Below are 27647 nucleotides of genomic sequence, written 5' to 3' on the forward strand. Positions count from 1 at the left end.
AGCTCCAAGTCACTCCTTAATGTATTGTGAGCATCTCCAAGAAGGCTGCACAAGTTCACAGAATGACTGGGTCTCAGACTCTGGAGCAAAGGGGTGAAAAATCGTGCTGGAACAGTCCCATTGTGACCCCCGATCTCAGCCACTTGGGCAGAGTTCCTGAATTCTCTGAGCCCCTGCTCCCTCACGGGTGAGGGGAACGTGGTTTCAGCTTTGCTCCCACAGAGCTTTTGTGCAAATCAAACCAGACTCTGCTCTGCATAATCTCAGAAACGGTCTTGAGCGAGTGGCAGATGGGACCGCGGGAGGTGCTCTGGGCCCACGCAGTGGCCCGACAGGCTCAAGCCCCAGACCCCGCAGGGACCCTGTGCTGTAAGAAGAGGCACATTGAGGCAGGACCAGACCCCACACAGAGCACGGCCCTGACAAGGCTGGGTTGGAAAGCCTGGGCCCTGTGAACGGTGCTCGGGGACCCCATCCAGCCTTCACTGCAGCCACACCTTCCTGGACACACACACGTGGTGCGGGGCCCCAAGGACCACCGCACCCTCCAGGCCGCCCGCCGCCCTCGTCCAGCTCCCCGACAGGTACACGTGGGGCTGTGACTTTCTGGGCAGCCCTGCGTCTGCTCTTGGTCCTGTGGAAGAGCAGGGCCGGCTCAGGTCAGCTGAAGACACTCCAGTGACCCCTCCTGCCTCGGGCAGTAGGCTGACGGGGTGACGTGGTGTCTGGTCCCCTTCCAGTTTCTGTGCCGAGGTGCACTGGCCGGATGGAGAAACAGACAGAAGGCAAAGGCGCCTGGGAGGAAGAGCAGACTGGTCCCTTCCCGCCCACCTGTGTCGGGAGGCCTGCGGTCCTGAAGCTCTTCTTCAAGGGCCTCTCCTCAGGGCCGGCGGGGCCTCCCTGCCCCCGTGTGATCGGCCCCGCACAGCCTGACACCAGATGCGTGTAACACACGGAAACAGCGCCCATAGACCCCCAAACCCGGTTTGCTTAAGTCATGCCCCCCAGATAAACAGACTGGAGGAGCTTTCAGAAAGGTGAGATTGGCCAAGAGTTTCACCTGGAGCGGTGTTCACATCAGGGTCAAGACGAAGGGTTGGAATCCAGATTTCGGTTTTGCTGCCTGGATGCCACCAAAATTGGAAGCTGTATCGCCAGCGACCCTGCCCTCCCCAGCACGGGGCCAGTCTGCCCCCGTCTCAGGGGCAGCATCTTTGACCATGGGTGTGAGGGGCGTTGATGACTAACGCAGACAGGCTGGAGGCTGCCTCCGCTCGTAAACCTCCCAAAGCACCGTCCCTGGGCTTCTGAACGCGGGGACCGGTTTTGGGCAGAAGCCCACCCAGGGAAGCTTAGGGTCAGCACGGGTGTGTGTGGCAGCTCCGCCGGTCACAGGTCAGCGGCCCTTCCAGACACAGCTCACACCCTGGAGCACGTGCCGAGAGTCGGCAGGGGCCGCTGCTGCAGGACTTGTTACCAGCAGCATTAAGCTGAAGTGGTGCACCCGGCACAGAGGGGGCCCTCGTGTGCCTGCATTCCTCAGCCAGCCCACTGGCAAGCACCCTGAAGGGAACCACACAAGCCCCTGCCTTCCGAGGCCCCTGGAAGAAGGCGCTCCCTCTGTGAAGGTAGTGTCCCCGACTGCGTTACTGAGCAACCCCAGAGGGACCTGTGTGCCCCAGCACCGTGCACGCTGGTTCTCAGGCCCGGGGGCATCTGGGGGCAGCTTTGTGGTCACCCCCACTTCCCAGATGGGGAAACCAAGGCCTTGTTTACATCTCCTGCCCCGAGTCAGAGCAGTGCATTAGGATTTGAAATCAGAGGCTCTTCTCTCTCTCCCATCAGTGAAAACTCAGCCAGGATCCATCAGCTCAGCACGTGACAGCACATCCAGACAGCACTGCTTTTTCAGCATTCTCCAGAGGGATGGTCTTCTCTCATAGAAGGAAAATTATCTGGAAATTTTGGGGTCCGTGAGGAGCTTGGGAAGGGGTAGATAATGGAAATGTCTGTGTGTCGTTTTTGTATCGTCGCGTCAGTGCTAATGACTCTTTGGAGTGGGTTTTTTCCCAGACCATTACTGTTATAATTGATAGCTTGAGATTTAAGTGCAAAATGCAAGGATGACTGCAAGATTCTCCTTGTTATATTTTACATGAGATATTTAGGGTTCCATAACTGTAGTCTTGAAGAAACAGGATAACCCTGAAAAGAACTGTTCAAAACTAGTTCAATTTGCAATCCACCTCCTCGTAAATATTACTTTCTTTCATCCGAATGTTACATTTGGCAATAAAACTATCAGATGAAAGCCCTTTCTGCCTTTTCACTTCATTGTTCCCTTAAAAAAGCTACCTATTGAAATACTTCGCCTTAAAAATCAGACTCGGATCGGAGCCCCTCCGTCTTTCCGCAGTATTTCCCTCTTGCAGAGGGAACAGCCAAGGGATGTGAAGGGGAAAACAAAACAAGCAAACAGACACCCGGGCAGGCTCTGAAAAATGAATGCCCCCGAGGCTGTCTCCCTCCCTCCCGAATTGCAAATCTCAGCCCCTTTGTGGGGAAGGGAGGGCTCTGCATTTCCTAGGGAGACGTTGCCCCCTTGACACAGGAGCGACATAATGGATTAACTAGTTAAAAACTGTTTGGCTGGGGACACAGTCCCTGCGTCTTTCCGAGCCTGCGGGAGCCTCCCGCCTCGTCCCTGTGGGCTGAGCGGGAAGCTGGATGGGGGCGTCCTCTGCAGCTGCCCCCGCAGGCCTCTCCCGGAGCTGCTGGCTGTGCCCGCCGCCGCTCCCTCCCCCAGCGGCCTCCTTCCCTTGCACGGGTCCTGGGCAGCTCCATCGTCCAAACGGAGCTGAGTTTGCGAGCTGACAGGGCAGGCACGGGCTGTGGTGCTGATGTCAGAGCCAGCAGGCAGTTGTGATTGGGTCTAATTAGACTTTGCAGCAGCAAATAGACAAGCTCCCTGCGTGATTGGCTTCAAAGTGGCTGTGCCAAACAACTACCAGAGGTGCCAAAGTAGAAGCCTGCGTTTGGAGCCCAGATCAGAGAGGCCGCTGGGGCAGGAGCAGGGGGAGGCACACCTGCCCTTCGCGTGCCGGCCCCTCGTCCCTGGAGTGCTGGGGCGCTGGGGCTCGGATCACAGGCGCTCTGCCCAGCTGGAAACAAGTGACAGAGAACCAGCAGGGAGGGAGGGAGGGCGCCTGAGTGCTCCGTCCTAAAAAGTGAACCCGCTCCCTGATTCGCAGAAGCCTTCACCAGCGGCAGCCGCGGCGACTGGAGCAGGAAAGGGGAAACTGTTCAGCGAAGGATTCCTGCCCCGTTCACTCCCGGGTCCCGGCCATGGCATCGGTCTTGGGGAGCAGCCGAGGGTCCGGAGGGCTGAGCAGCCAACTCAAATGCAAGTCCAAGCGGAGGAGGAGGCGGCGATCCAAGAGGAGAGGTAAGGACCTGCTTTCTGTGCTGCCTCCCGCTCGCTCTGGCCGCGTCCTCTTGTCGGCGGCGTCTGCCGGTTTCCAGCAGCTTGACTTTAGGATGCTGGTGGGATGTCAGTGGGTACAAAGCCCCGCGCTGTGAGCTCAGACCCGTTTGCGAATGCTGGGGCTTCTCTAAGCCCGGAGAGGTTGGCGAGCCAAACGGGCTCAGCGAATGATGGGCAGAGGGGCAGGGCAGGGGCCGTTCTCTGACCGAGGACAGTGGCCTCCCCGGACCCGCACTCCCTGGCCGCCGGCGCCGGCACTGCCACTGATCCTCACAGAGGCAGCATTGGCTCTGGTGCCAGCGGAAACACTCGCTTCAGCCACATCCCTAAAAACGAGGGCCGGGACCTCGCGCCAGCGTCTCCATCCAAATTGTCTTGGAGGAGGGAGTGGGCAAAACCGTGGCAACCGCCTCCCCACGCTGGCCGACAGTTTCTATTTAGAGTGGCACCGTTGTTTTGTAAACAAGGGGACCTGCTGAGGGGACAGGGCTCGTCTGGGGGGAATGAGCAGAAATTAATACAGGAAAAGAGAAATGAGCATCGGAGCTTGTTGGAGGGGGGAAACCTGCAAACCAGGAAAGCAGACGCAGCCGCTGACAGGTTGTCTTGTGCCTTGTTGCTGACATCCTTGGGGACCAGCCACCTGAGGTCAGTCAGCTTAGCCCCACGAGCTGCCCAGGGCTCCCACCAGGGGCCGGTGTAGCCGCCGCTGCTCCCCAGGGAGGCCGGGTCCCCAGACGCCATCCTAGCCCCTGCGTGTCCCAGGAGGCTGCGGGCTCCTTCCAGGGCCAGCGGCTCCTCCCCAGAGAGGGACTTGTTATCATGTGTCTGCAGGAGAAAGTTCAGCTCTTAGTATTGGGGATGTGCTGATTTTTGTAAGTGATTAAAGAGCCATAAAGAACAGTTGAAAAGACATGAGTAAAAGGCATGAGACGCTCCGACCGTCTCGTGTCGGATGCGGAGAGCAACCTGGTCCAGGGGGTTGCAAATCCTCCCCTGAGGAGCTTCCTCCTCGCCGTGGCCTCCGAGAGTTTCTGCCCCAGCTTTTCCTGCCTGTGCTCAGACCGTCCCCGAGTCCTTCCGGCTTCTTACAGTATAGAAATTAGCCGGATGGTATGAAGACACGAATTCCGTAGATCAACTTATTGATCATGGTTGCAGGTCAGGGTGGCAGGAGCAAGGTGACAACATCTCAGGCAGGTGGTGGAGCCCCCCGTCTAAGGGGGAGGTTCTGTGGTGCCTGTTTAACTCTCGAGCTGCTAAGACACACGTCAGCCACTCACTCTGTTACATGAAAATTTCACTCTGAAACACATCTGTGAGTGTCTTCCAAAAATAACGCTGACAAAAAGTGACAGTGCTATTGAAAAAAAAAAAATCACAGCATTTAATAATGAATATAACTTTTAAAAGAGATGAAGAGGAAGCATTGTCTTGTGCACTTCAAGGGCTCGTGTTTTCCACTGTTTTTATTTAGTATATTTAAATACTTAAGATGGAAGATATGAAATAATATTTTACAATAAAGCAAAATCTACAGAAAGAAAATATAAGCTGATGAGCATTCATGCCTCTCCCTTCATTCATTTTTGGTACCTTTAAATGTCAGTCATGCTGGCTTAGAAGGTATTCAGTTTTGGAAAGAAAAGCAAGGAATCTGATGGCAGACTTCATTGGCTATAAACTTAACTGCGAGTATTCAGAATGAAAAATTACGTGAGCTGTTCCTCTGCTTCAGCATCAAAATATCAGGTCTCTTAATTTTTATAGCCAAAACCTGCAGTGGGCAGGGTCGTGAGGACTGGGCACTAATTCCCGTCGCGCGTAAGTCCATCTGTGAACAGGGTGAGATTTCCTGTGGCGTCTGCTGACGGCTTCGTGTGGTGGGAGAGGCAAATCCAAAGGCTAAATAACCACTTCTTAGAGAAAAGTTAACAGTGTAAGTGTGAGTGATCAAATGAAAAGAAAACAGCCAGTACAGAGCCCTTTAAATCTTTATTTGCATTTTCCTGGGAATAGACCAGGTGTATATAATGCCTAGTTATTACAGATGCTGCTTCTCTTCCACCAGGACAGTGGTGAATTTTTATGTCCTAATATTCATCAGTCTTAACAACAGTGGTCGAATAGAACAGCCTCAGCTTTCAAGTTATCTAAAATTAAAACTCTGTATTTCTCATGAGTTAAAATCCACGTGTGTATTGATGGCTACTAAGGAGTTTGAGCGAGGCTCTATTGAACCCTGACTAAAGCCACTGATGGTGAGCACAAAGAAAGAGTTGTTGTGATATGAGCATAAATGAATTAAAAGAAAGGTTCAACTTCTAGGCAGTGGTGTGTGTATTTCCACCTAGTCTAATGAGCAAGAGCCGTTCTGAAGCTGCATTGTAACTTTCAGCCTCCCAGTGCTATCAGCTGACGTGCCGTCAGCCTTCTGTGGGTATGCTCTAGAAGTAGCTTTGGTGTGATTTTGTATTATGCTTTTTCTTGTCTGAATAACCTATGGGCTCCGAAATAAAATCTCTGTAGCTACAGTATCAGGGTGGAATTGGTGTGATACTCCCATTATTATTAAATATGATCCAGAGTCTCAGAAATGACATCTTTTCCCATAGGAGATATTTTTTCATCACTGTGCCACACGGGAAGTCGTTTACATCATTAAAAGTCCTTTAAAAATAAAAATAAAACTTAGTCACAGACTATGACTTCAGGTATTACTGAGACCTGTGTTTGTCTCTCAGCTAAACTTTTTAAAAGATTCTGAGCAAAGCTCCCCACACCAACCTCCTGTCACTTTGTTAGGACCTGATGCTGTCCATTGCTTTTCTGCGTTGTTTTCTAGTTGCAATTTTATCTTAGGAATGAAACTTATGATTTTCATTTTCTGTACAAACAAGAAATGTCGCATTTTGGCGTTCGCATGGGAGAAACCTAGGCAGCTAAGAGACCCTGAGAAGGACACGGGGTGACCATCCACTTCCCGCGGTTGAGGAGCGGTCGCCTTCCTGTCCCATGACAGACCCAGCTGGTTCCTCTGCTGCTCTTCCCAGAGCCTGGCAGAAAACCCGGGCAGCCCTTGCAGCTTAGGATGCTCCACTGCAGCCCGCACCAAATACTCCCGGAGCCCGTGGCGTCCGCAGACGCTGGGAGACGGTCCGGGGAGGAGGAAGCCAGGCAGTAGTGCAGACGAGCCCGGTGTGTGGCGTGTCCGAGCCGCGTCGGCCTGTGTGCAAAGGGGCCGAGTGTGTGACGCCTGTAGAAGATGCGTGTTTTAACCCAGAATAACCCGGGCAGGACTGAGGGGGTCTTCAGTGAGTGTCGGCTCACGCAGGTCGCGCAAGAGCCCGTCTTGTCACCGCAGTGAGGACGGGTAAAGGCAAGGCACTGGGCACCACAGCGCTTAACCCCTGAACCATCCGATACCCCAGGTAACACGCCCGAGGCACCCGGGGAAGAGTTTTCTGATTAAAATAGGACGGGCGTTCTGTTGTCTGTCTGGGATCTTTCTGTGGTGAGAGACGTTTTCCTAAAAGAAGCTGTATACTGGCAGGAAATGCACTATGTAAACAAAATAGTTTTCATAGTTGACCCATGAATATATACAATGCATAAAATGAGTGAAGTTTCTGGAAATTAAAAGAAGAAAGATTGCTCTTTCAACAAACCTATTAGGAAACGCATTGGGAAATGAATGCAGATGCAGTTGGTTCCAGGCGGCCGGCGGGAAGGCAGGGTTCTTAAGTGACGGGCGTCAGTCATTGAAACAGAGAAAGGGAGGGAGGTTGGAGAATTCCTGTAAATGCCGTGGAGACGGTCGGTCAGAGAGCCGGGCTCGTTGAATATGGGCATCAGCACAGCACCTCTGTCTCGTGGAGGCATGTGCAGCAAACTAAGTTAACGCTTGCATTTCAGGCATTGTTCCGGGCCGGCCGGTGACACAGAGTGTTAGGGAGTGAGGGTGAATGTGGGAACCTCTCACCGAGGTAGCTCTGCAGAAGGAGGCTGGTGGGTCCCAAGGTGGTAGGAGCGGCCGGTTGCAGAACGAGCGGCGATGCAGATCGAAAGTTGGCAAAAGGAGCCAAGTAAGTAGAGCAGATGGACGAGCGCTTCTTGCTGCGAAATGAAATTCAGCGACAAGCTAATGAAATAGAAAGATGTGCCAGGATGACGGTGGCGAGACCCCGGGCTCTCAGCCCCCCGCCGCCGAGGGACCACGGGGCTCCGGCTGGCCCGGTGGGGACCGACGCCTGCCTCTCAGCCGCGCAGCCTGCGCCGCTGGCCTCTCCTGCCCACAGCTGCAGAGGAAGGGCTGGGTTTAGTGATAAAATTAAATTGATGAAACTGTTTGCCATCCTCTAATTATGTAGGGCTTTTTCTTCCTTTCTCTTTTTAAAATGTGTCTTAGTACCTCTGGTTTCTAGTGACCCGTGTAATAGCAGTCATTTGAGATTGCTTCGAGGGCGTTAGATGTGATGAGTGAACTTGAATTTAGAATGAAAATAGGAGCTTCATGTATCCATAGCTAAACAGTGGTGATGCGGTTACTGCAGACGTGCTGTCCCACAAGAGCATTATGTAAGGAAATGCAGAATAAGGAAACTGCATCTTTCTCTTCTTGAGGCGTGGAGAGACAACTTCGGCCCTGAAAGCACTCAGGGTTCGATTTTAACCCTGCAAAGGTTTGTTGTTGTGTCTGCAGGCATGTGTATGCCTCGATACATAGTGAGAACATTTGAGCGTTTTTATGTCTGCCTGTTTCTTTTTCTAAAATGCTGGAAACCGAATGTCACTGTTTTTATAATATGGACAGTTTCGAACAACTCTAAAATCAAAAATAATTATACTACTCTGCTCTTCCTCATTTAAAAATATTATTTCTAAATGCATGCTGCATTAGTAAATGGGGCTCTTAATTACTAGCAAGCAAGATTTCTAAAAGGATACATTTTCACATGGTAAGCAAGATGTTAAAAGCACTTCTTTTGGCCATTTCTAAACTGAAAAAAGAAGCAAAGGTAAATGCCAAGTGAAATATGAAAAGTACGACGTCCTTCACAGAACACCCAAGCCGTCAGGCGTGAGCACAGCCGGGAGCGTCTGCCTCACGAGAAAAGCCCCGAAGTGATGCGAGGCCTGGGCCCGCAGAGCCCGCCGCGTGGTGTCGAGCCTGTAAATCGAGAAGCTGAATTAACCCCTGTCTTTTCAGTTAAATGGCCCTCCTGCACTGAAGCACGGGCGTGCATGCTGGTACCTACTGGATTATGCAGAGGGAAGTGTTTATTCCTCACAAGTAATATGTTATAATTCCCTTAGGAATGTGTCACTACCACAGGAAAGGATATTACTTCCAAAAAGAGGGGAAAACATCTGCTTAACTCCTGATCCACACGCGAGTCTGCCGTCCTCCGGGGCCCCTGAGAAGGCAGAAAGGGGAGGCCCGCTGAGAAACTTAAAGCCGAGGCGCTTTGTACATGCGTACGGGGCCGCCTTGGAGCCAAGCATCCCTCTCGGGGATCATGGCTTTCTTTCCTCGCTTGTTTTCCGTAAAAGCAACGGACGACGGGGCTGCTGACTCTGATGCCCTGACTTTGTTTCAGCAACAGCACAGCCGCCGCAGCCCTAGGTTCCTCCACCTCCATCCGCTGGTTTTTGCGTGACTCCTTTCCCGGGAATCATAGCCAAGAAACAGCAGCCCAGGAATGCCTGTCTGCTTTGCAGGTGTCGGGCCTTTTCCCCACAATAAACCTGGTCCCTGGCAGAGACAGCAGATTCTCCTTTTCTGAAGAACAATAAATACTTGAAAAGAAAGAGTTAACCGAGGGCCCGAGTTCTCGCCAGACACTGTGACTAGTTGGTCAGCTCTTCCTCTAGTTACAGGTATTGTGTATGAAGGGCAGCAGAGTCGTTTCATTTGATTGTTTCATGGATGGGACTAAGTCTAACTGGTGTCTGTTTCTGGTAAGAAAGTGGCTCGAAAGTGTCCTCTTTGTGTCATAAAATACACACAAATTCACTGTCATCTGTTTTAAATTATGAAAATTATCTGTAGTTAATGTTAACATTTTTAAATCTCAAAAAAGAACAAGCAGGTAATGTGAATGTTGTATTTACACTAAAGAGGGCATTTTATGCTTGATTGAGAGTGTCCAATAATGGGGCGTTTATAATGATGAAAAGTAGCGTTTAAAATGGAAGGGACGAATAACGTGAATGCCTGGGCATCTTTTAGACTTTAAGACCGTTATTTCTGAATCCTGTGTTCACTTAAAATCACAGAACTGAGGGGGCTTCGCGGGGCTGTTTGAGGCAGAGGAGCAGTCAGAGCACTGAGCTGGTGGAGCCGCCGGCGCAGCCGCGACGTGCAGACTCACAGTGGCTGGTCGAGCTGAGAGTTGCAGCTCCTGCCTGCACCTGCCACCATCAGGACCTCCCTTGCCTGGGGAGGGAGGCTGGGGCACAGACAGAGGACGGAGTGGCACAGTCAGCATCGCCTGTGTCGTCACCTGTTCACTTCAGCTAAAATCCGGCAAGGCCCCCTCCAGCCAGTGCTGTTATGATAGCGCCCACAGAGAACTTACAAAAGGGATCAGGGCTTCTTTCTGTCTCTCTTTCACCGTCCCAATGATAAATGGCACTGACGTTGCTCGCAGTGTCTTAGTAAGCCCTCCTTGCTGGTATCTCTGTCACACAGACGTGACTCTGGCACCCAAATGTCCGCTCCCGGCTTCAGGTGATCGTCCGTAACCGGCAGTGTTCCTTTAAACACCCAAACCGGGATGTGCTTTGGCGAATTTTATGGATTTAATTAATCTTTGCTGCTCCATTTATTTGAGATGGAATCTCTAAGTCTCGTTCCCGACCGCCGATGGAGGAAGGTCTGCCTCATCGTTTCGTGATGCCTTACATGGTTTCTCCAATATGGCATTAACTAGGACAGAAGGGCCAGGTGCTCTGGAACTGGAGCCCGGGCCGGAAGCAAACAAAGAGTGGAGGCGCTTCTGCGTCTCAGGAGCGGGACCTGGGGCTCAGGACCGAGGGGCCCGCGCATACGCCGTGGACACCGATAATCGATGCAAGATTATTTTGTCAATCCAAGTTCATCGGAAGCACACAGATGCCCCCTCTTTAATTGCTTTTGGAAAAGTCCAATTTAATAAACATGACAGAAACGTCAGCAAAATAGATTTTGACCTCCTCTACCCCCAACTCTGGCTGAGCCCACTCATCCTTGTCTGGAACAGATGCTCCTCGCGCGTTGGGCTTAAGGCCGCAGAAACTATGTGTCCTTAAAGGAAACACGCTCTCTTTTTACTGACGAGCCAGACCCCGACTGTCCTGCACGGTTCCTAAAAAAGGCCTTTATACATTTGAGTGCTGAGCAACAGAATATTAAAAATAGCACCTTTTGCCATTCCTTAGGTGAAGAAAAACAGGGAAGGCCTACTTTAGCCCCAGAATAAAGCTATTTTATTTATGTTTCAACTCCGAATATCACCACTGTGGATGGGAGTTTGTGAAGGGCCACCCACATCTCTAGAATTCTAACAGAAAAAGACTTTAATTCAAAACACAGGAGGCAAGAAGAAATGTTTTAAATTCAGATGAGTCCAGGCTGCTAGAGTTCTTTCTAAAGACAAAATAAATTTGAAATAAAAGTCTTTGCTGTATCCCTGGGATAAATGGTAGCTTAAAAACAAAACAAAACAAAACAAAACAAAAACAACAACTCTGAGACTGTAGAACAGAGGCTCCAGTACCCTGGACGGCTCTTGAAAGACACCGACGAGAGCAAATTCTGTCCCCTCTGATGGCGGCTGTGGTGGGCAGCCCGCCTGTCATGCCAGGCCTGCGCCAGCTCCTGCCCGACCTCAGATGGTGTCCATTCAGCACAGGGAGGTGTTTCCTCCTGACGCGTTTAGGACGATGAGCTTACTCATTTTAGGTCTAAACAATGTGGAGGCTCGTATAAATTTTTTTATTATCACTTGAGTTTCTTAGTCCAGTATTTTTTAGATAGTTAAATTATAAGATGGGCTTTTATGTATAGGTAAAGCGTAGAATTCGAGTTATTGAAATTTTACTTTTTACAGATTTTACTAATATAGCCGTGCAATACATGCAGATTACAGACTCGAGATTTAAAGTATGTATGAGCATTTATTGAAATCGTGACTATTGAAATACTATAAGAATCTCCATCAACTGTCTGGAGCTGTGTCATCTGATATGTACTCATTTTTAGACAAACATTTAAAACATCGGCTATAGAAAAAAATCTTGGCTCAAATTCTGTGAGTACAAACTCCTCGAGAGATGGTGAAAAACGAACTTGCTTTATGACTGTGCTCTTCAGTTTTGAGGGAAACATCCCATTTTAAATTCTGAGTTCACAACAAAATGAAATAACCTTTCGGTCTCTGTCTCTAGTGAAAATCAGTCTGTCCTCTTACGTCATAAAATAAGAAAAACAAAACCCTTGGTGACAGGCGAGGGGTTTAACAGAGGGGGAGGGAAGGGGAGGGACAAAGAGACGGTAACTTACAAACCTCTTCTTCCTGAGCTCCCGTCGGAGCACATCCCCCTGCATTTTATTTCTGCGTCTTCCAAACAAAAAGGGCTCTTGCTTGAAAGGTACGGGCGTGAGGTCCTTCTGCTCTGCGTGCAGTGTGTGGGGAGCTTAGAGTGTGCCTTCACACGAGGGCTGGCCTTGATGTGTGGCCCTCATACTCGCCTACGACCGCGTCTCCTCCGGGGCCGGCTCCGGGCCGCACAAGGACCTCGAACTAAAAAGACACGAGGAAAAGAGCCGGCAGGCCCTGCTCTCTGAGCCCACCTTGCACGTGTGGGCACAGACACACAAGCGTAAAATCAGAGAGAACGCAATCAGATCCCCTACCCCAAACCGGTATTAAGTCCTGTGGGAGGTTTTTTAAACCACACAATATTATCATATATTTTACAAAATTGAATTTCTGTTGGAGTTCCTTTATCATTTCTGGTGAAACCTCCAGTATAAAAACTCAGTCATTAAAATAAACTCCACCAAGTTTATTCCCTCCACAATATCGCAGCATAATAGTTGCTCAATTAAAATCCACTGAGGAAACTGATGGCACTTTCGAAGTAAGACTTGGTTAACGAAACAGCCAGAACGTGGTCAAAGGGAAGATGCCCACGGAGAGCATGTGGACCCCGCGGGGCCGTCGGGGGACAGACCCGCGGGGCGGCGCGTGGGGCCCGTGGCCACCGCTGGGGAAGGACGCGGCTTCTTCCTTCCCGCTGGTCAGGCCGCCGGGGGTGGCTCTACGCCCGGCCGTCCCCAGAGGGTGGGGCAGGCGCTCCAAGTGGGCGCACAGGCTGTCCCTGTGCATGTCCCCAGGGCAGCAGCAGAGTGCGCGGGCGAGGGGCGCCCACAGCGTCCTTCTTCCGTCTTGGCTGTGGAGGTTTGGCTGTATTCGGTCCACAGACACCTACGGGCCCTCTCCGCGTGTCAGCCACCGAGCCAAACGGCGGGGACGGAGCAGTCACAGCCGCTCCGGAAATGTGCCGGAAGAGCCAGAAGCATGTCCCGGTCCGGGCCTGGCTTCTCTGGAGCCCACGCTGAAGAGAAACCCTTTCAGAAAGTGGGGGCTCCCTCATGCTGTTTGCCAGCCAGCTGCGCCAGCGCCAGCACGCGCCTGGGGTTCTGTGGGGATAGAACGAGGTGGAACCTCGGACCCAAACAGATGCCAGGGGCGCTTCTCAGGGAGACCAGTGCCCCCTCCCCAACCCTGAGGCGTCTGTCCCGCCTGTGCGTCCAGCTCGGGCGCAGAGGCACCCCTCCACCTGCCTCACAGGTGCACACCTGTCCCTGAACCGCCCACACCTGCAGCCAGTGCTCAGACTCCGCCTTCTAGACAGGCCAGGGCACCGCCCGGAAACTCACCCCCCGTCCTGCCTCCTGGTCCACAGAGTGCCCCTCTGTCCCCAGGGGAGGGCGGACACACCCGTCTCGCACCACGTCTGAGAAAGTAAGCACACCAGGCATCGGGCCTGGGGCAGCCAGTGGTGGCATCTCTGCCTGGAGGTCGTGGGGAGCAGGACGCAGGGCTCACGCCGGCGGTCACAGGCGGTGTCCGCACACCCCGTCCACTCGCCGCACACGCAGACGCCGCTGTGAACAGATGCGTCCCTGACTCTGTCCCTTGTTTCTGTGTGGAGGGCACGTTTCTTGGTCTTTCTTCCCTCTTACCTGTCAGATGACCATGGAGCTCTCTCCATCCATCCATCCATCTCTGTCTGTTTCACACACATTAATGAAGCCGCAGACGCGGGTGCAGCGCTGGGAGATCGTGTCCTTTAGTGCGTGACCGAGTCTGCCCGCTTCGGCTACCGCGGTGCTGGATGTGCACCTGTGATGAGACTGAGCAAAGTTTCCAAACCGGAACATCAGGGAAACCGTGCAAAACGCAGGTTGGTAGACTCGAAACCATAAAGTGGAGTGAAGGCAGCAGCCCCTTCTCGTCCGTGTGCGCGCAGGGAGCGAGGCACAGCCGGAGCCCGGGAGTGGTGCGGTCAGCCTCCCCGCTGAGAAACCGTCCCCTCTTGGCCCCGGGCAGGGAGGAAACTGCCTTCACGCTCCCCTCACCCGGACCTGGCTTCTCCCCGTGTTGAGGCCGCGCAGGCCCTCCTGCCACGTCTGTCTCCACTGCACGGGGTTGTCCTTGCACCAGGGTTTGTGTGTCTATTTCCAAGAGCCAGCTCGGAGTCTGAGAGTGCTCAGCCCTTCCCCGCGAGTGCAGAGAAGCCTCTTCCCTCGGGGCTGTGTCGCGGCAGCGCCTCAGGAAGGCCCTTTTCCTTGCCTGGTCCGGGGAGGCTCTGCAGGGCAGAGGCACCACTGCGGGTTATCCTGCTCTGGTTCTGCAGGAAGGCATGACCTCCAAGCCCCCGACACTTGATAGAGAAGAATAAATGGGGAGTTCCTGGGCGATGCCCCAGGGGGGGCTCTGATCCGGGAGTGGGGGAGAGGGGTTGTCCACGTCACAGGCAGAGGATGTGAACTAGGCATTCATGAGGATGGGTGGACCTGTTTTACGGAATGCTGGCCTCGCCCCAAAGGGTCACTAAGCACAGGGGAGGACAGATCCTGAAAGACTCGCTTCGTCCAGACTGTGCTCCCAAGTTTTCGACAAGATTGTCTGGCTTGGTCGGTGTCATCAGCCGTGAGGAGGCCATCCCACCCGCTGCCATAGGACATGAGAACTGAACATTGGCCCCTCGAATTCACGGAGCTCTTATGCTGTCCTGTCTCAGGATTCCTGTCTGCTGCACATCTGCCTGTCTGCCGGACAGCAACAGAGCCTGAACTCTGAGACTGCGAGTCGCATGTGGGCGTCTCACATGCTTTCCACTTGCATAAAGATGCACATTCATACGGTGGGTAGCAAAGCCTCTGTCCTGTGTAGGTGACCTACGACCGAACTTCTAACAACAGGAATGTCTAGATGGGGAGTGTATCAGTCAGCTAGGGCTGCTGTAACAAATAGCACAGCAGGAACCTGTTCCCTCTCAGGGGCAGAGGCTGGAGGCGGAGGTCAGGGTGTCAGCAGGCTGGTTTCTCCTCGGGCCTCTCGCCCTCACACAGTCCCCTCTGTGCGTCTGTGTCCCGATCTCCTCTTTGCAGAAGGACCCCAGTCCTGTGGGGTTAGGCCCGTTGTACCCCAATGACCTCATTGTAGGCCCCCGTCTCCAGATACATCACCTTCTGAGGTCCTGGCGCTCAGGCTCTAATGAATGAAGGGGTCACACAGCTCAGCGCATCACCAGCAGAAAAGCCTGGTCCTGTGTACCTTTGGAGACCTTCCCTAGAAACTAAAGCAAACTGTTAGGTTATCAGGGTCCTCTTTCTAGAAACATTATCGCTACCTCAGTAAGGGCCAGAAAATTCATGCTCCATTTTCATCACCATAATCTCTCTAATATATAAGCCATAAAATCTCTAGTGGATGAGAAATGGCTGCTGCAATGGACTAACAGCAGATATCAGGTTTGATTAAATAACGTGCGAATATTTTCCTCGGTGGTTTTCTCGCGCGTTGCCATCTGATGTGTGGTGTGGACCTACATGGAGGTGATTTTATCCTGCCTCTCGCCTTCCCCGAAGAGCCCCACTGCTGGCTCGAAGGCATGCCAACTGCCCCCCAAGGAGGGTTCCCTCCCGGTGCATGTGGTGGGAAGTCACGTCCCCTCCCAGGAACCTCCTGCACCTTTGTCACCGGGAGGGGCGGGAATGCCAGGAGGTCCTTGACTCAAAAGGGGCTGCGTTTCTGGATGAGGGAAGCCAGACCCACAGGCCCAGGGCCTCCTTCTGGAAGCGCTGGTGACAGAGCCTGAACTGGACACGGATGCCTTGGTTTGAGCCAGACGCTCTTGGTGAAGGGGCTTCTGCCCTGCTGTGGGGTTGGACACAGATCCCCAGGAGGAGGGGCCTGAGAGGAGGGGGGTTCTCTGAGAAAAAGGGGCTCCTTGCCTCTCAGGGACCCCTGAGAAATCGTCTCAGAAAATGTTAGCCGCACCTGTGAACACCGGACCTGCAGGGGTTTGTGCTTCCCACTCGCAGAGACGCTGGAAAGCATGAAACCAGCTCCCAAGGTCACACGATGTGAGTGTGTGGGTGTGGGTGTGCGTTTGTGTAGATGTATTTGCCCACATGTGAGTACACATGCATACACACATTTGTACACGACTTCCACCGCACCTTCATTTGCATCAGCAGCCTCAGTAACACGATTCTCTGACTTAAAGGGGCCCTCGGAGGTGGCTCGACCCGCTCACACAGCGTGTTCACTTTCAGGTTGTCTATGGGATACACATTCACTCCAAAATAAATACTAATTGTTGTGCAAGGGTAAAAGATTCAACTACAGTGAATTAATAGCAGAGGTGAAGAAATTTGATTCTACCTTTAACACAAAGATCAGAGCTAGAAGGCCTGCGTGCAGTACACACACAACCCACACAAGAAGGTAGGGCTTGATGAACACACAGTTTATAACGATGCTCAAATTAGTAAATATTTTGCAGTGAAAACGAAGCCTGCTCTTCGTTCTGGAACTAAATCTGAACGTCCTAAAGCGCTCTCATCATACTTAAGTCCCCGTTTTGGTTACAGTGGATTTGGGTTTAAAATGAGGACACCCTGAACTTCTCTGTGTGCGTCTGTGTTTGCATACAGGATATTTTTCATCCACTTTCATGCATAAAGGATAAGTTTAATGCTCCAATTTCCCAGATTAAAGTAGCTCAGAGTCTATGCTGGAGGTACAAAGTCAAAATCAACTTGAAGCCACAGGTAAACATATAGGTTCTGTTTCAAATTCACTGAGTAAATGAATGAAAAGCAGATCACAAAACAAATTTGGGTAGAGAAGAGTCAAATAGGACATCTGGACTCAGCATGTGGTGATGCTCCTGGACGTGTCAACTCTGAAACAGAGCAGTTGAGCAACAGAGACCCTCATAAGCAAACAGGCCAGGCCCACAACATCACAGAGGTGTTAGCGCTGGGGCACAGATGCACGTCCACCGGCGTGAGTTGGCTGAAGCTGCTCTCCCATCTGTTCAGCATCTTCTGCGTAAAATCACATTATACAAACACCAAGGTAGAGTTATGGACTTCGAGAACTCCTTGTAGACAAGTCACCATTCTTGCTGACATTGTATTTATAATGGGCCAGTGACTCTGGGTCCCTTTTCCCTTCAGACGTGAAAGTGGGAGGTGCATGCCGCTGAACTTGACAGGAGGGCAGCCTGGGCAGAGTTCTTCAGACCCCCCGCCCCGAGCATCTTGTGGAACTGGCAGAGGCCCAGAACCCAAGTTGGGTCCAGGGAAGAGCTGAGAGCTGGTAGAAGTACGGGCCGCACCTGGTAGAAGGGGACCTGAGCTCCAGACTCAGGGCAGGTGTCTGGTGGATGCTGCCTTTCAACAGCATCATGCGTGGGATTCAGTGATGGTCAGTGGATGCGGCTTAAAAGGGCTCTGTGCACTTCCCTGCTGATGTCACAGCAGTGCCTCAAATTCTCTGTTTGTAAAACGGTCTTCCAGCTCCCAGTAGACTTGCAGTAGAAGTTGTCCCTGACTTGAGCATCGTTGTGTGTGTGTGAGAGAGAGAGAGAGAGAGACTGCAGATGTATGCCTTTGCACACCATGTCGCAAATATGGAAACAGAGAAGCCAGATCACTTTATATAAATATAATCTTCCCAGATAAAAATTGCATGGGCGAGTTTGGAAAGTACTGTGATAATGAGCTTGTGTTTTTAAAGTTGATTTTCAGTGCTTGTTCCTTGTGAAATCTTTTCACACCAACATTAACATTTGTTTGTTATTAAAACACACCGTAAACTTTCACCTCTTGCAGGATTTTCTTCTCTTGGTTTTGCCCTATTTTTTCAGATGTCTTTAACCCTTTCCTCGAGTTCAGCGATAATGGATCATGCTCCCCCTACGGGTCAGTCTTGATGCTGAGGCCTCTCTGAGCTGAAGGAGGCAAAAACCTCGAGCTTGGAATGGAGATTTGTTCATTAATGTCTTCCTGCATTTCGTTTAAACGAGTGCTGATTTCTCTTTCCGTTTCGGTCATTGTTTTCCTTATCAAGTTTCACAAAGGTATTATACACTGAAACCACTCTCATTAAATCAGTGGTAAGATCAGATGGCTCATTCCGTGTAGACTCATTGAAGGAAAAATGTTGGCTGTCTTGGACGTTGCGATGCCCTGACAAGGGCAGGCATCCACTCCGAGCGGGCGTTGCCAAGAGACCAAAGAGCGGTCAGCACGTGGCTCTCAGCTCGTCCTCTTCATTCCGCATCAGCTGCCGCCAGGTGGGCTTTCAGGGGCTGTCAGGCCTTCGCCAGCTGTTTCAAGGGTTTTCGTGTGTGCAGGTGTGCCCAGGTGGCACCTTGTGACCTGTTCTGTGGGGCAGGTGAGACATGATGCCCCATTTCACTCTCATGACACCCCAATTGTCACACAGTCTCGCACCCCATCACTTATGAGACGACACTACACGTTATCCCGCCCAATACTCAGGGACCCCTCAAGACGCGTCCCCTCCTTCGTTAGTTTTCCCGAGCTGTGTCGCCCACTCACTTGTGGGTCTTTATGTTGGTCTCATTCTCACTAAAATAGAACATGCGTTCCACGCACCGCTGTTGTCCGAGTCCACGCTGGGAGAGACTAGAGCTGTTTCTAAGCAGGTTTCAGAACAAGGAGGAGAGCAGGCCCGGTCAAAGAGAGGAATACACAGCGGGCACCCACCCCTGTGGCACCCACAGCCTGGCGGGTCCACTGGGTGGCAGTGGCCCCCGGGCCTGCCCCCAGCCACCTGACCGCGAGGGCTTCAGTACCCACCAGGCCCACACGTAGGTGCTGGCTTGTCTCTGCCCCAAATCACCTTGGAATGAGATGGATCTTAGTGCAAAGGGAAAGGAGCTGGGAAGTGTTCTGAATACAGGACCAAAACCAAGACGAACGCAGACGAGCACAGCAAACCCAGCGGGCACAGAGGCAGTGTTGCTTTGGGAGGCCTGTGCAGTGAGGCCCCAGCCCGGATCCTGTAAGAAAATGCTGTGAGCAGAATAAAATCACCATCTTTGACCAAACGCACACGTCAGGGAATTTTAGGAGCGCTCAACTCTGTTTAAAAGACTCGAGTAGCTTCTTGGAGTTCCTGTTGTGGCTCAGCAGGTTACAAACCTCAGCGTACATGAGGTGAGGGTTCGATCCCTGGCCTCGCTCGGTGGGTAAGGATCCGGCGTGGCCGTGGCTGTGGTGGAGGCCGGCAGCTGCAGCTCTGATTCAACCCCTCACCTGGGAACCTCCATGTGCTGCAGGTGGGCCCCCACCCTTAAGAAAAAAAGGACAAGTATCGCTTCTTGGTAAAAGTTCCAAGTGAAGCTCCATCCAAGGTACAAGACGTGTGTTTTAGGTTCGGGGTGTTCGATTTGTGTGTGTGCACAAGGTGGCTTTGCTGTGAGATGTCTCGGGCCCGTACATGTTGAGAGCACCCCAGGCAAAGAGAAGCCTGTGGTGTTTTCTCAACTTATTTCAACCTTGAAAACTTCGGGGGACTCACGTTGGCATCTCAGTCGCCCAGCCCCCAGCAGCCTAAAGCTCAGGCCGCCAAACCCCTGAGCAGCGCTGCACCTGCTCACAGGCTCCTTCACCGTAGAATCTGCCACTCGGCCATCCGTGGCGCGCCGCTGAATTTATCTAAAACTTCGATTTGCTTGCCGTCCCCAGCCGCCTCAGACGCACGCCGGCCAGATTTAGGGTTCTGGTCTACACTCCAGGCAGAATCTTAAGTCATCTTGCAGCCAGGAAACCTACCTCTGGCGCCTCGGCCATGGGACTGGCCCGTGTGCCTGAACCTGGAGCAGCTCCATGAAGCAGAATTGGCAGCCGAGCTTCTTGGCGGCTTCACGATTGTCCAGGAAGGCGCCCAGCGCTTGGTCCAGCAGCTGGAGGCAGGGGCAGGGCAGCGGTGAGGGGGCCTCAGCCCCTTGTCCAGCCACTCAGCTCTGGAACCTTCCTGGGCCTCCAGCCCATCCCTTCACTTTAACAAATGCTATTTTTGCTTAAAATTAGTGGGTTTAGTTTCAACAGCTTATAAATAAGAACTAGCATATTATTTTCTGTTCAGGACCTTTTAAAATAATAGAGCAAAAAAGGAACACCCGCTGGTGAGAAGTGGGTGTTAAGTCATTGGCCAAGTCGCCTCCAGCTCAGCCGCTTTACTCCTGATCAGCATCCTTTAGGAGGTGATTTAATTTCAGCATTTTGATCCTTGCTCGTTCCTATGCTTCCTAGATCTCGGGGGTCAGTTTTCATCCACAGTTTTTAAAAAATTACATTATTACATGTAATATTCTCAGCCAACTATTCAATATCTATTCTATATATAGTGAAAGACCCTACAGTGTCTTTAGTGGCCTTAAACCCTACCTAACTTTCAAAGAGAAATTACACAGTCACCATAAAAGTCAGAGGCACAGTGGACCCTTGCAGATAAAAATATACTTTCAGATTGAAAGGAAGAGTCTTGGGAAATGGTTATGACAATTGTACCTGAATAGTTAGTTACATAAAATGCCGAGCTTCCTAGTAGCCAAGGCAAAAAGGGAAAAAGGAGCTAGAGACTTTTCAGATAAAAGCAATCAACCCAGGATGACAAGCCCCAGGGACAAGCAGATGCGGTCATCTGAGTTGGGAAAATAAGGGAGAAGATGTAGCAAAATGGAGACAATGGTTGTAAAAGAACCTCGTTCAGGTTTCAGTGAAGCATGTGGTTTTTAAGTAGCTGATTCCAGTGGACTCTCCAGGCAGAGCCAACTCTAAAACACACACCCAGAATCACTTCTTAGGATTCAAGCTGGCAGGGCGGTGTCAAGACTAGAAAAATAGGTATGATTATCCTATGGCAAGAGAGTAGGGACCCAATACAGGAAAAGCCAACTCGAGTTATTAAAATAAAAAATGTAAGGAACGGATTAGGACCCAGGCCTAACTTTTACCATGAAAGGCCGAACGCTGAGAACACCACTTAGATTTGAGCGCGTGCACGGGTTCCGAGAGGCGCTGCTGAAAGCCAGCCCTGGCCGGAGAGGCAGCGGCTCCGGCCGACTAGAAGCGCCTTGGGTTACAGTAAGTGAAACAAAGATTAGCATCTGCTTCTAAAGACTGTGCCTCGATTCTCTTTGCTCCTCATGCCCATTTCTAGATTGAGGGGCTCGCACCTTGTTTATGGGGTGCTCTGTGGACTCAATCAGAAACTCACCCTCAATCGGGTAACCCCCCTCCTCCCAGAACAAAACCGACCTCTGATTCTTCAAAGCCCGGCCTCCCGCCCTGCTGCCTGTTTGTAAGACGGCAAGTCCCAAGGGCAGTGTGGCCTGACGTCCTTCCTTCCCCGGGTCTGCACACGGCCCGGACGGACCTGCAGGGCAGGCGCCTGCTGGTCGGGACCACAGGTAGCTCTCTGGGACTCTGTGCTGCTCCGCGCAGAGCCTTTGCGAAACGATCGACCAGCCTTGACGCTGCACTGCCAGCATCACCGGAGTCACCTGCGACCTCTCCAGGTGTGTCCTCCCCTGGGCCCCGGTCCGCAGGTGAGAGACGGTGGAGGACGTTCTGGGAGACAAGACGCTCACCTGTCTCCTCCCAGCTACACATTCTCCTCCAGGGTCACTTCCAAAATCTGCTGTCGCCCAGTCGACTTCGGAAACAGTGACGGACCCTCACGGGAAGCACACATGAACAAACAGTACGGACGAAGCAACCTTGTCACAACCAGGAGCCGGCTGGGTTGCAGGAGAACAGGTGCTGTCCAGGGCATACAGGGATGGTGGTTTCCGTCAGCAGCAGCAGGACTGAGCGAGCGCTTTCTGGGAGGGCGAAGGGGAGCCGTCCCACTGCCCCCAAGTCACGCCCCACAGGCGGGACCCACGCAGGTACAGCCACCATGCCTGTTTCTTCCTGCAGAACATCACGGAAAAAGGGAGGAATGAACACTGTCACCCACTGGTCACTTCCCACTTTTGTGCAAAACAGAGTCCGTCAGACATACGTCATGTTTGCTTGTATGAGAGCTGTGTGCATTCTTTCCAAAAATACTCCTTTTCTCAAGATGAAAAAGTTGTATTTCTGCTTGGAAAATGACCAGTTTGCATAAAACAACAGATCTGAGCACCTATTGCATGTCAATTGTCAAATTTACTGCTCAAAGAGTCAGTTTCAAATAAGAACACAGTGGCTGTCACCTAGGACTTTGTCCAGGAGACACTTGAGGGCATGAATTTTAAACGCCTGCTTCAAATACAGCTCGTAACACTATTATGTGAGTTTTCTTAATGGATCTTTGGCGGACATAGTTGGGAAGTTTTGTTTTTGTTTTTTACTTAACAAGTGTACTTTGAGCAACAAAAATCATGGGCAGTTTGGGAATCCAACCCGAACGTCAGTGCAGCATGACCGGGCAGGACTCCCGGAGGTGTCTCCAAGCGTTCGTTTCTCATCAGGCTGCTGTCGGAAGCACAGCAGCACAGCAGCACAGCTTGGGGTTGTGCTAAATTCTAGGCAGCTGCAAGACGTCTGCCACCGCCTGGAATCACCCAGAATGCCGGAGCCAGCACGCCTTCTCTTTCTTACAAAACTGGAAGCTACACATGCAAATCGACCATAACACGGGCAGAGAGGGGACACTTTCTGTTATTTTCGTGAAGATGGGGTCCCACTCAGGTTTCAGGAGCCCTAGGAACAATCACAGCCCCGCTTATTGGAACCTGTCATTCAGGACAGAACTGAGTTGCCGAGAGTTAGGGACTAGACTAGGTCCCACAACTGGCAGGTTAGCGCTAAAGGTCCCCGGATGGCGTGTCCCAGCAGCCTTCTTGTCTGTCGAGGCTGGGAGGGCACCTTACGAAGGAGCCCAGGGCAGAGAGCTCCCATCAGAGCCCCCAGTGCGCAGAGCTGCCACCACTGCCGTGCCACACCCATCAGCGCGGGTCCTGCTCGCCGAGTCCTCCCCAGGGTGCCAGGTGTGTGCCCGTCCCTCCGCTGTGAGCTGTGGCTCCATCCTCACCTTCTCACCTTGAAGGTGGCAGCACCAGCTCCCACAGGACCGGCAGGCAGGTTGGTCAGATGCAGCTGCAGCTCTCAGGCGGAGCCGCTGGTTTCAGGGACGCACCCAGGCTTGGACCTGGTGAGCCCAGGACTGGCCAGGCCTCAGGGGACCGCTCTGCCCCACGGCTGCTGGCTGAAGGCTCCCGGGGAGTCTGTGAGCACTGACTTCCAGCAGTGTCTGCGCAGGTCACACCGCCTTTCCATATGCGCCCTGGCTGGCTGTGCCCACCCTGCAGCTCATGGGGAGAAGCGGGGCATTTCGGGAGCGTGTGGAAAGCCCTGCTCTTCTCCAGGGGTCTGAGCAGGTTGAGAAGCAGTGTCGGGAGCAGGGCTGACGTCCAGCACCGGGTCAAGGGCAAGATGAGATCGAATGGAGGAGCAGCTGTGACGCCGGAGGGGGCAGGGGCGGGACCTGGGGACCTCTGGGGAAGCGAGGCCAGGGATCCATCACCGGAATTTACAGCCGGGCAGGTCCCCGCTCCGGGGGGCGGAGTGAATGGGGTGAGGGGGTCTCACCAACACCCACGCGAAGGTGGATTTTCCAAACATCATCTCGTTCTCGCTGGTCCAGCTGCTTCCCCTGGGCCGTCGCAGAGGCCGCGTTCACGGGATCGACTCCATAGAAGTCCGTGATTTGTTCTTCTAAACGTGACATTTTAGGAGAAAAAGACCCGTGACGCCCTGGTGCCTAATTCAGAGCTTCGGGACACAGACACGGACACGCGGGACTCGCTGTTAAGACTCAGAGATGATGAGGAAAATGCAGACACAGCGGAGGGTGAACTGCTGTCCAGGTCTGAGGACAAGGGACAGCAGGTGCGGTTGGCGCAGGACGAACTTCTAACCAGCATGCGTCTCGGGTGAGGAGCACGCGGGCTCCCGGGACACCCCCGGCCTTCCTTCCCTCGGACGGACGCCAGACCCACAGGCCCCGGGGCACAGAGGCTCGGCTCGCGGCCCCCACCAGACTCGGGAGAGCGGGCGTGGAATGACCGGGAAGGCGAAGGCAGCTACTTCTCAAATTAGCATAATTACTAATTATCGCTTAATAGCCCCACTCGGCTTCGGAGACTTGGCACTTGAAATTCTGCTTAAAGTTCAGTGAGAAAAAACAAATTTCACGCTGAAATGGCTCAATAACACAGCTGAGCAGCCAAGGTAATCGTCCAGCTAGAGGTAAAGGGACAGGGACCCTCCCTGCCCCCCAAGCCCTCCCCTGCCAGAACCAGGTGGGCCACCACACCTGCTGTGACAGGGTCACCCAGGGGCACAGAGCAGCCGCAGGACGTTCCCGTCTCTCCTTCTGTCTTTGAAAACGCTTCCGGGCTCTCCCCGCGGGAGCCATTCCATCTAATGAAACTTAACAGAGCCCGCCTCAGAGCAGAAGTCTGTCCAAGACAAAGGCATCGTGGACAAGAAAAAATAAGAAGGAAGAAAAGCACCCCAACACATCCGCGTCACAGCGGCTAGCAATGCCGGCTCACGCGTTTTTATTTGCCGGGTGGAATTCAAACCCAAGTCAGAATCATCAAGAGCAAAGGCTAATAACCCCGAGAGTTAGCGTCAATGGCAAGAGAACAGGTGGACTCTTTCTAATTTTGTGAAAATATGTTTGGCAAGACATAGCAAAGACAGATTTACAATTTTTCACAGTAGACAGCATCTTTCTTCAGTCTGCGCAGGAAAGACCTCACGGCTTGTCAAAGCAATCTTTTGCTGTTAATTAGCTGCCTTGATTTGTACATCATAGCATTTGCAGAAAGTCTACCCTGTCACCCTAGGAAGCTGATCAGTAACCCACTGGATGGAGGGTTCAGCTAGGAAGGTAAGCAGGGCTCCAGCTGGCAGCTGCGGCGGGCACTGGCTCAGCACAGGAGCAAGGGACACCCAAGCGACGGCACTTAGTTTGAGACGAGTGGTGTCAAGAGGGCGAGGGCGAGAGCAGTTTCCTTCTCCAAGCTCAGTTCTTCCCTCCATCTGCATCGCCCACCTCCTCTGCGGTCCCGGGACACCTGGGTCCCACATGAGCCGCCGTGTGGGGTGTTCTTGGATGGGGCTCACAGGCCGATGAGAGGACCGTACAGGTGACCTCAGAGGAAGACAGAAGGAAGCAGGGTTTCCTGTTTGATGGTCACCTACTGCTTGGCACCTGCTGTCACGGACGTCTTCTCCTTGAACCCTCACGGTAACTCAGTGGGGAGATGGTGCTGTCCATGTGCTGCCCTAAGACGACGTGGAATGTGGCAAAGAGAGGCTTTAACCTGCACTCTTCCCAGGCCGCCAGGCCGCCTCTCAAAGCTCACGCCTTTGTCTTAAAACACCAAACAGCATTTTCACAGCTTGGTGTGGGGAACCTCCACACTGTTTCCCACAGTGGCCGAACCCCTTGCCACGCCCCCAAACAGCTGCACCGGGTCCCCTCTTCTCCATCCCCCCACCAACTCTTGCTGTTTGGGGTTTTTTAACAGCCATTCTGACAGGTGCGAGGTGATATCTCATTGCAGTTTTGATTTGCTGATGACCAGCGATGTGCAGCACGGCTCACACACATGCTGGCCATTTGCATATCTTCTTTGGAGAAAGGTCTGTTCAAGTCATTTCCCAATTTTTCATCAGTTGTTTGGTCTTCATGATTGAATTGTATGATTTGCTTATATATTTTGGAATTCATCCCTTCTCAGATACGTGCTTTGTAAGTGTGTTCTCCGTCCCATAGGCTACATTTGCACTTTCGTTGATGGTTCCCTTTGCTGTACAGAAGCTTTTTAGTTTGATGCAGTTCCATTTGTCTGTTTTTCTGCCCCCTTGATGTAAATAAGAGTTCAACTTCATTCTTCATCTAGTGTTCCCGGCACCATTTGTTGATGATGGTACTTTGCCTGTATTTTCCTGGCGCCCTTGTCAAAGACCATTTGACCTGTGCATGAGGTTTGTTGCAGGCTCTCTAGGCTGGCTCATTGGTGTGTATATGTCTTTATGCCAGTGCCATACCATTTAAATTACTGTAGCTTTGTGATGTATTTTGACATCTGGAAGTCTGATGCCTCTAGCTTTGTTCATTTTTCTCAGAAACTGATTTGGTTGTTTGGGGTCTTTTGTGGTTCCATATGAATTTTAGGATTGTTAAAAATGTTATTGAGATTATGATAAGGATAGCATTGACTCTGTGGATTGCTTTGGGTTTGGACATTTTAATATTAAATCTTTCAATCCATGGATGTGGAGTGTCTTTCCATTGGGTTGTATCTCCTTTAATTACTTTCACCAGTATTTCATAGGTTTTTTGGTACAACACTTTTGCTTCCTTGGTTGAGTTTATTTCTATATATTTTACCCTTTTTAATGTTACAGTAAATAGTATTGTTTTCTTAATTTCCCTTTCAGATGGTTCTATGTTTGCCTATAGAAATGCAACTGATTTTTGTATGTTTAATTTGTATCCTACAACTTTACTGAATTTATTATGTCCAATAATATTTTTGTGATGTCTTTGGGGTTTTCTAAATACAGGATGATGTCATCTGTATATAATATAGATCATTTTACTTCTACCTTTCTATTTTATATTCCTTTGCGTTATTTTTCTTGTCCAAGTTACCTGGCCAGGACTTGCGGTGCCGTGTCGAGTAGAAGTGGTGACAGTGGGGTTCCCTGCCTTGTTCCTGATGACAGTGGGAAAAGCTCTTCAATTTTTCATCACTGAGTGTGTTAGTTTCTGGGCATGTACGTTTGCGTTCAAGGAAGAATGGCCCTGCTTTCCACTGCGACCCACTCAAACTATTTGGGGGCCCCAAAGGAACCGGAAAGACCACACCTAGAATAGCCTTTGGACTCTGCTCTGTGAGGGAGGGTGGGTGGCAGCCGCGCTAGCACCCCATTCCTTGAGAACCCCTGGCCCACTCTTGGCTTCCAGAGGAAGTCGAGCCCAGGAGAAGGGTGGCTGGAGGGTAAGATTCTGCAGTGGGGCCCTGACTCCACCTGCTGTCCTGGCCCCCCGCTCCGTCCCTGTCCATCGCCCGCGTTCGTGACAGTTGGTGACACACAGAACTGGCGGCTTCCCGGCGTCAGGACGACAACAGAGGGGCCACCTCAGAGCTTGGGCCGGTTCAGGAGAGCCGCCTCCATCCGCAGGGCCTCTCGGCAGACAAGCAGCACAACTGGGAGCCCTGCTCACCCCAAAGTCTCTCCTTTCATCCAGTAAAAGCGGGCAGCGTTTCACCGCCTCATCACTTCAGCTCCACTAATAACAGCTAATGGCTGGTTAAGCGTTAGTAGGAACCAGAACCTCAGATAAACAACGACAGTAAGATACGCGCCAAACACGGGCTTTAAAACCAGGCCTCAGGCCCCGAGACCCTCCTGGGAGGTTACCTTCTGATCCAGTGACCGTCCCGAAGCCACGTTTACGAGAAAGAGAATCAACCCAAAAGTCCATCTCGCAGCTCAACTCTCTTCACACCTCTGGTGTGTCCTGCTGCCTCAGGAAGTCCTCAGAGGGTC

General features: G+C 52.0%; 1 protein-coding gene across 4 annotated transcripts in view; it reads left to right on the forward strand.

The window, feature by feature from the left end:
* Positions 1–27647, forward strand: part of ADARB2 (adenosine deaminase RNA specific B2 (inactive)) — a 455387-nt gene that overhangs the window by 131222 nt on the left and 296518 nt on the right. For 2 of the 4 annotated variants that reach the window (XM_021065069.2, XM_084980615.1), the window contains exon 3: positions 3252–3445. In XM_021065069.2, the coding sequence (XP_020920728.2) occupies positions 3252–3445 (194 nt within the window). Of the gene's footprint in view, positions 1–2984; positions 3446–27647 lie in introns of those variants that run through there. The other 2 variants (XR_014818186.1, XR_014818185.1) reach the window with 1 other exon arrangement.

Source organism: Sus scrofa, chromosome 10, assembly GCF_054392235.1.
Source record: "Sus scrofa isolate SSC_HxYL_T2T_F1_AM1 chromosome 10, Sscrofa_HxYL_maternal_Yorkshire_Landrace_v2.0, whole genome shotgun sequence".
Taxonomy (NCBI): Eukaryota; Metazoa; Chordata; class Mammalia; order Artiodactyla; family Suidae; genus Sus; species Sus scrofa.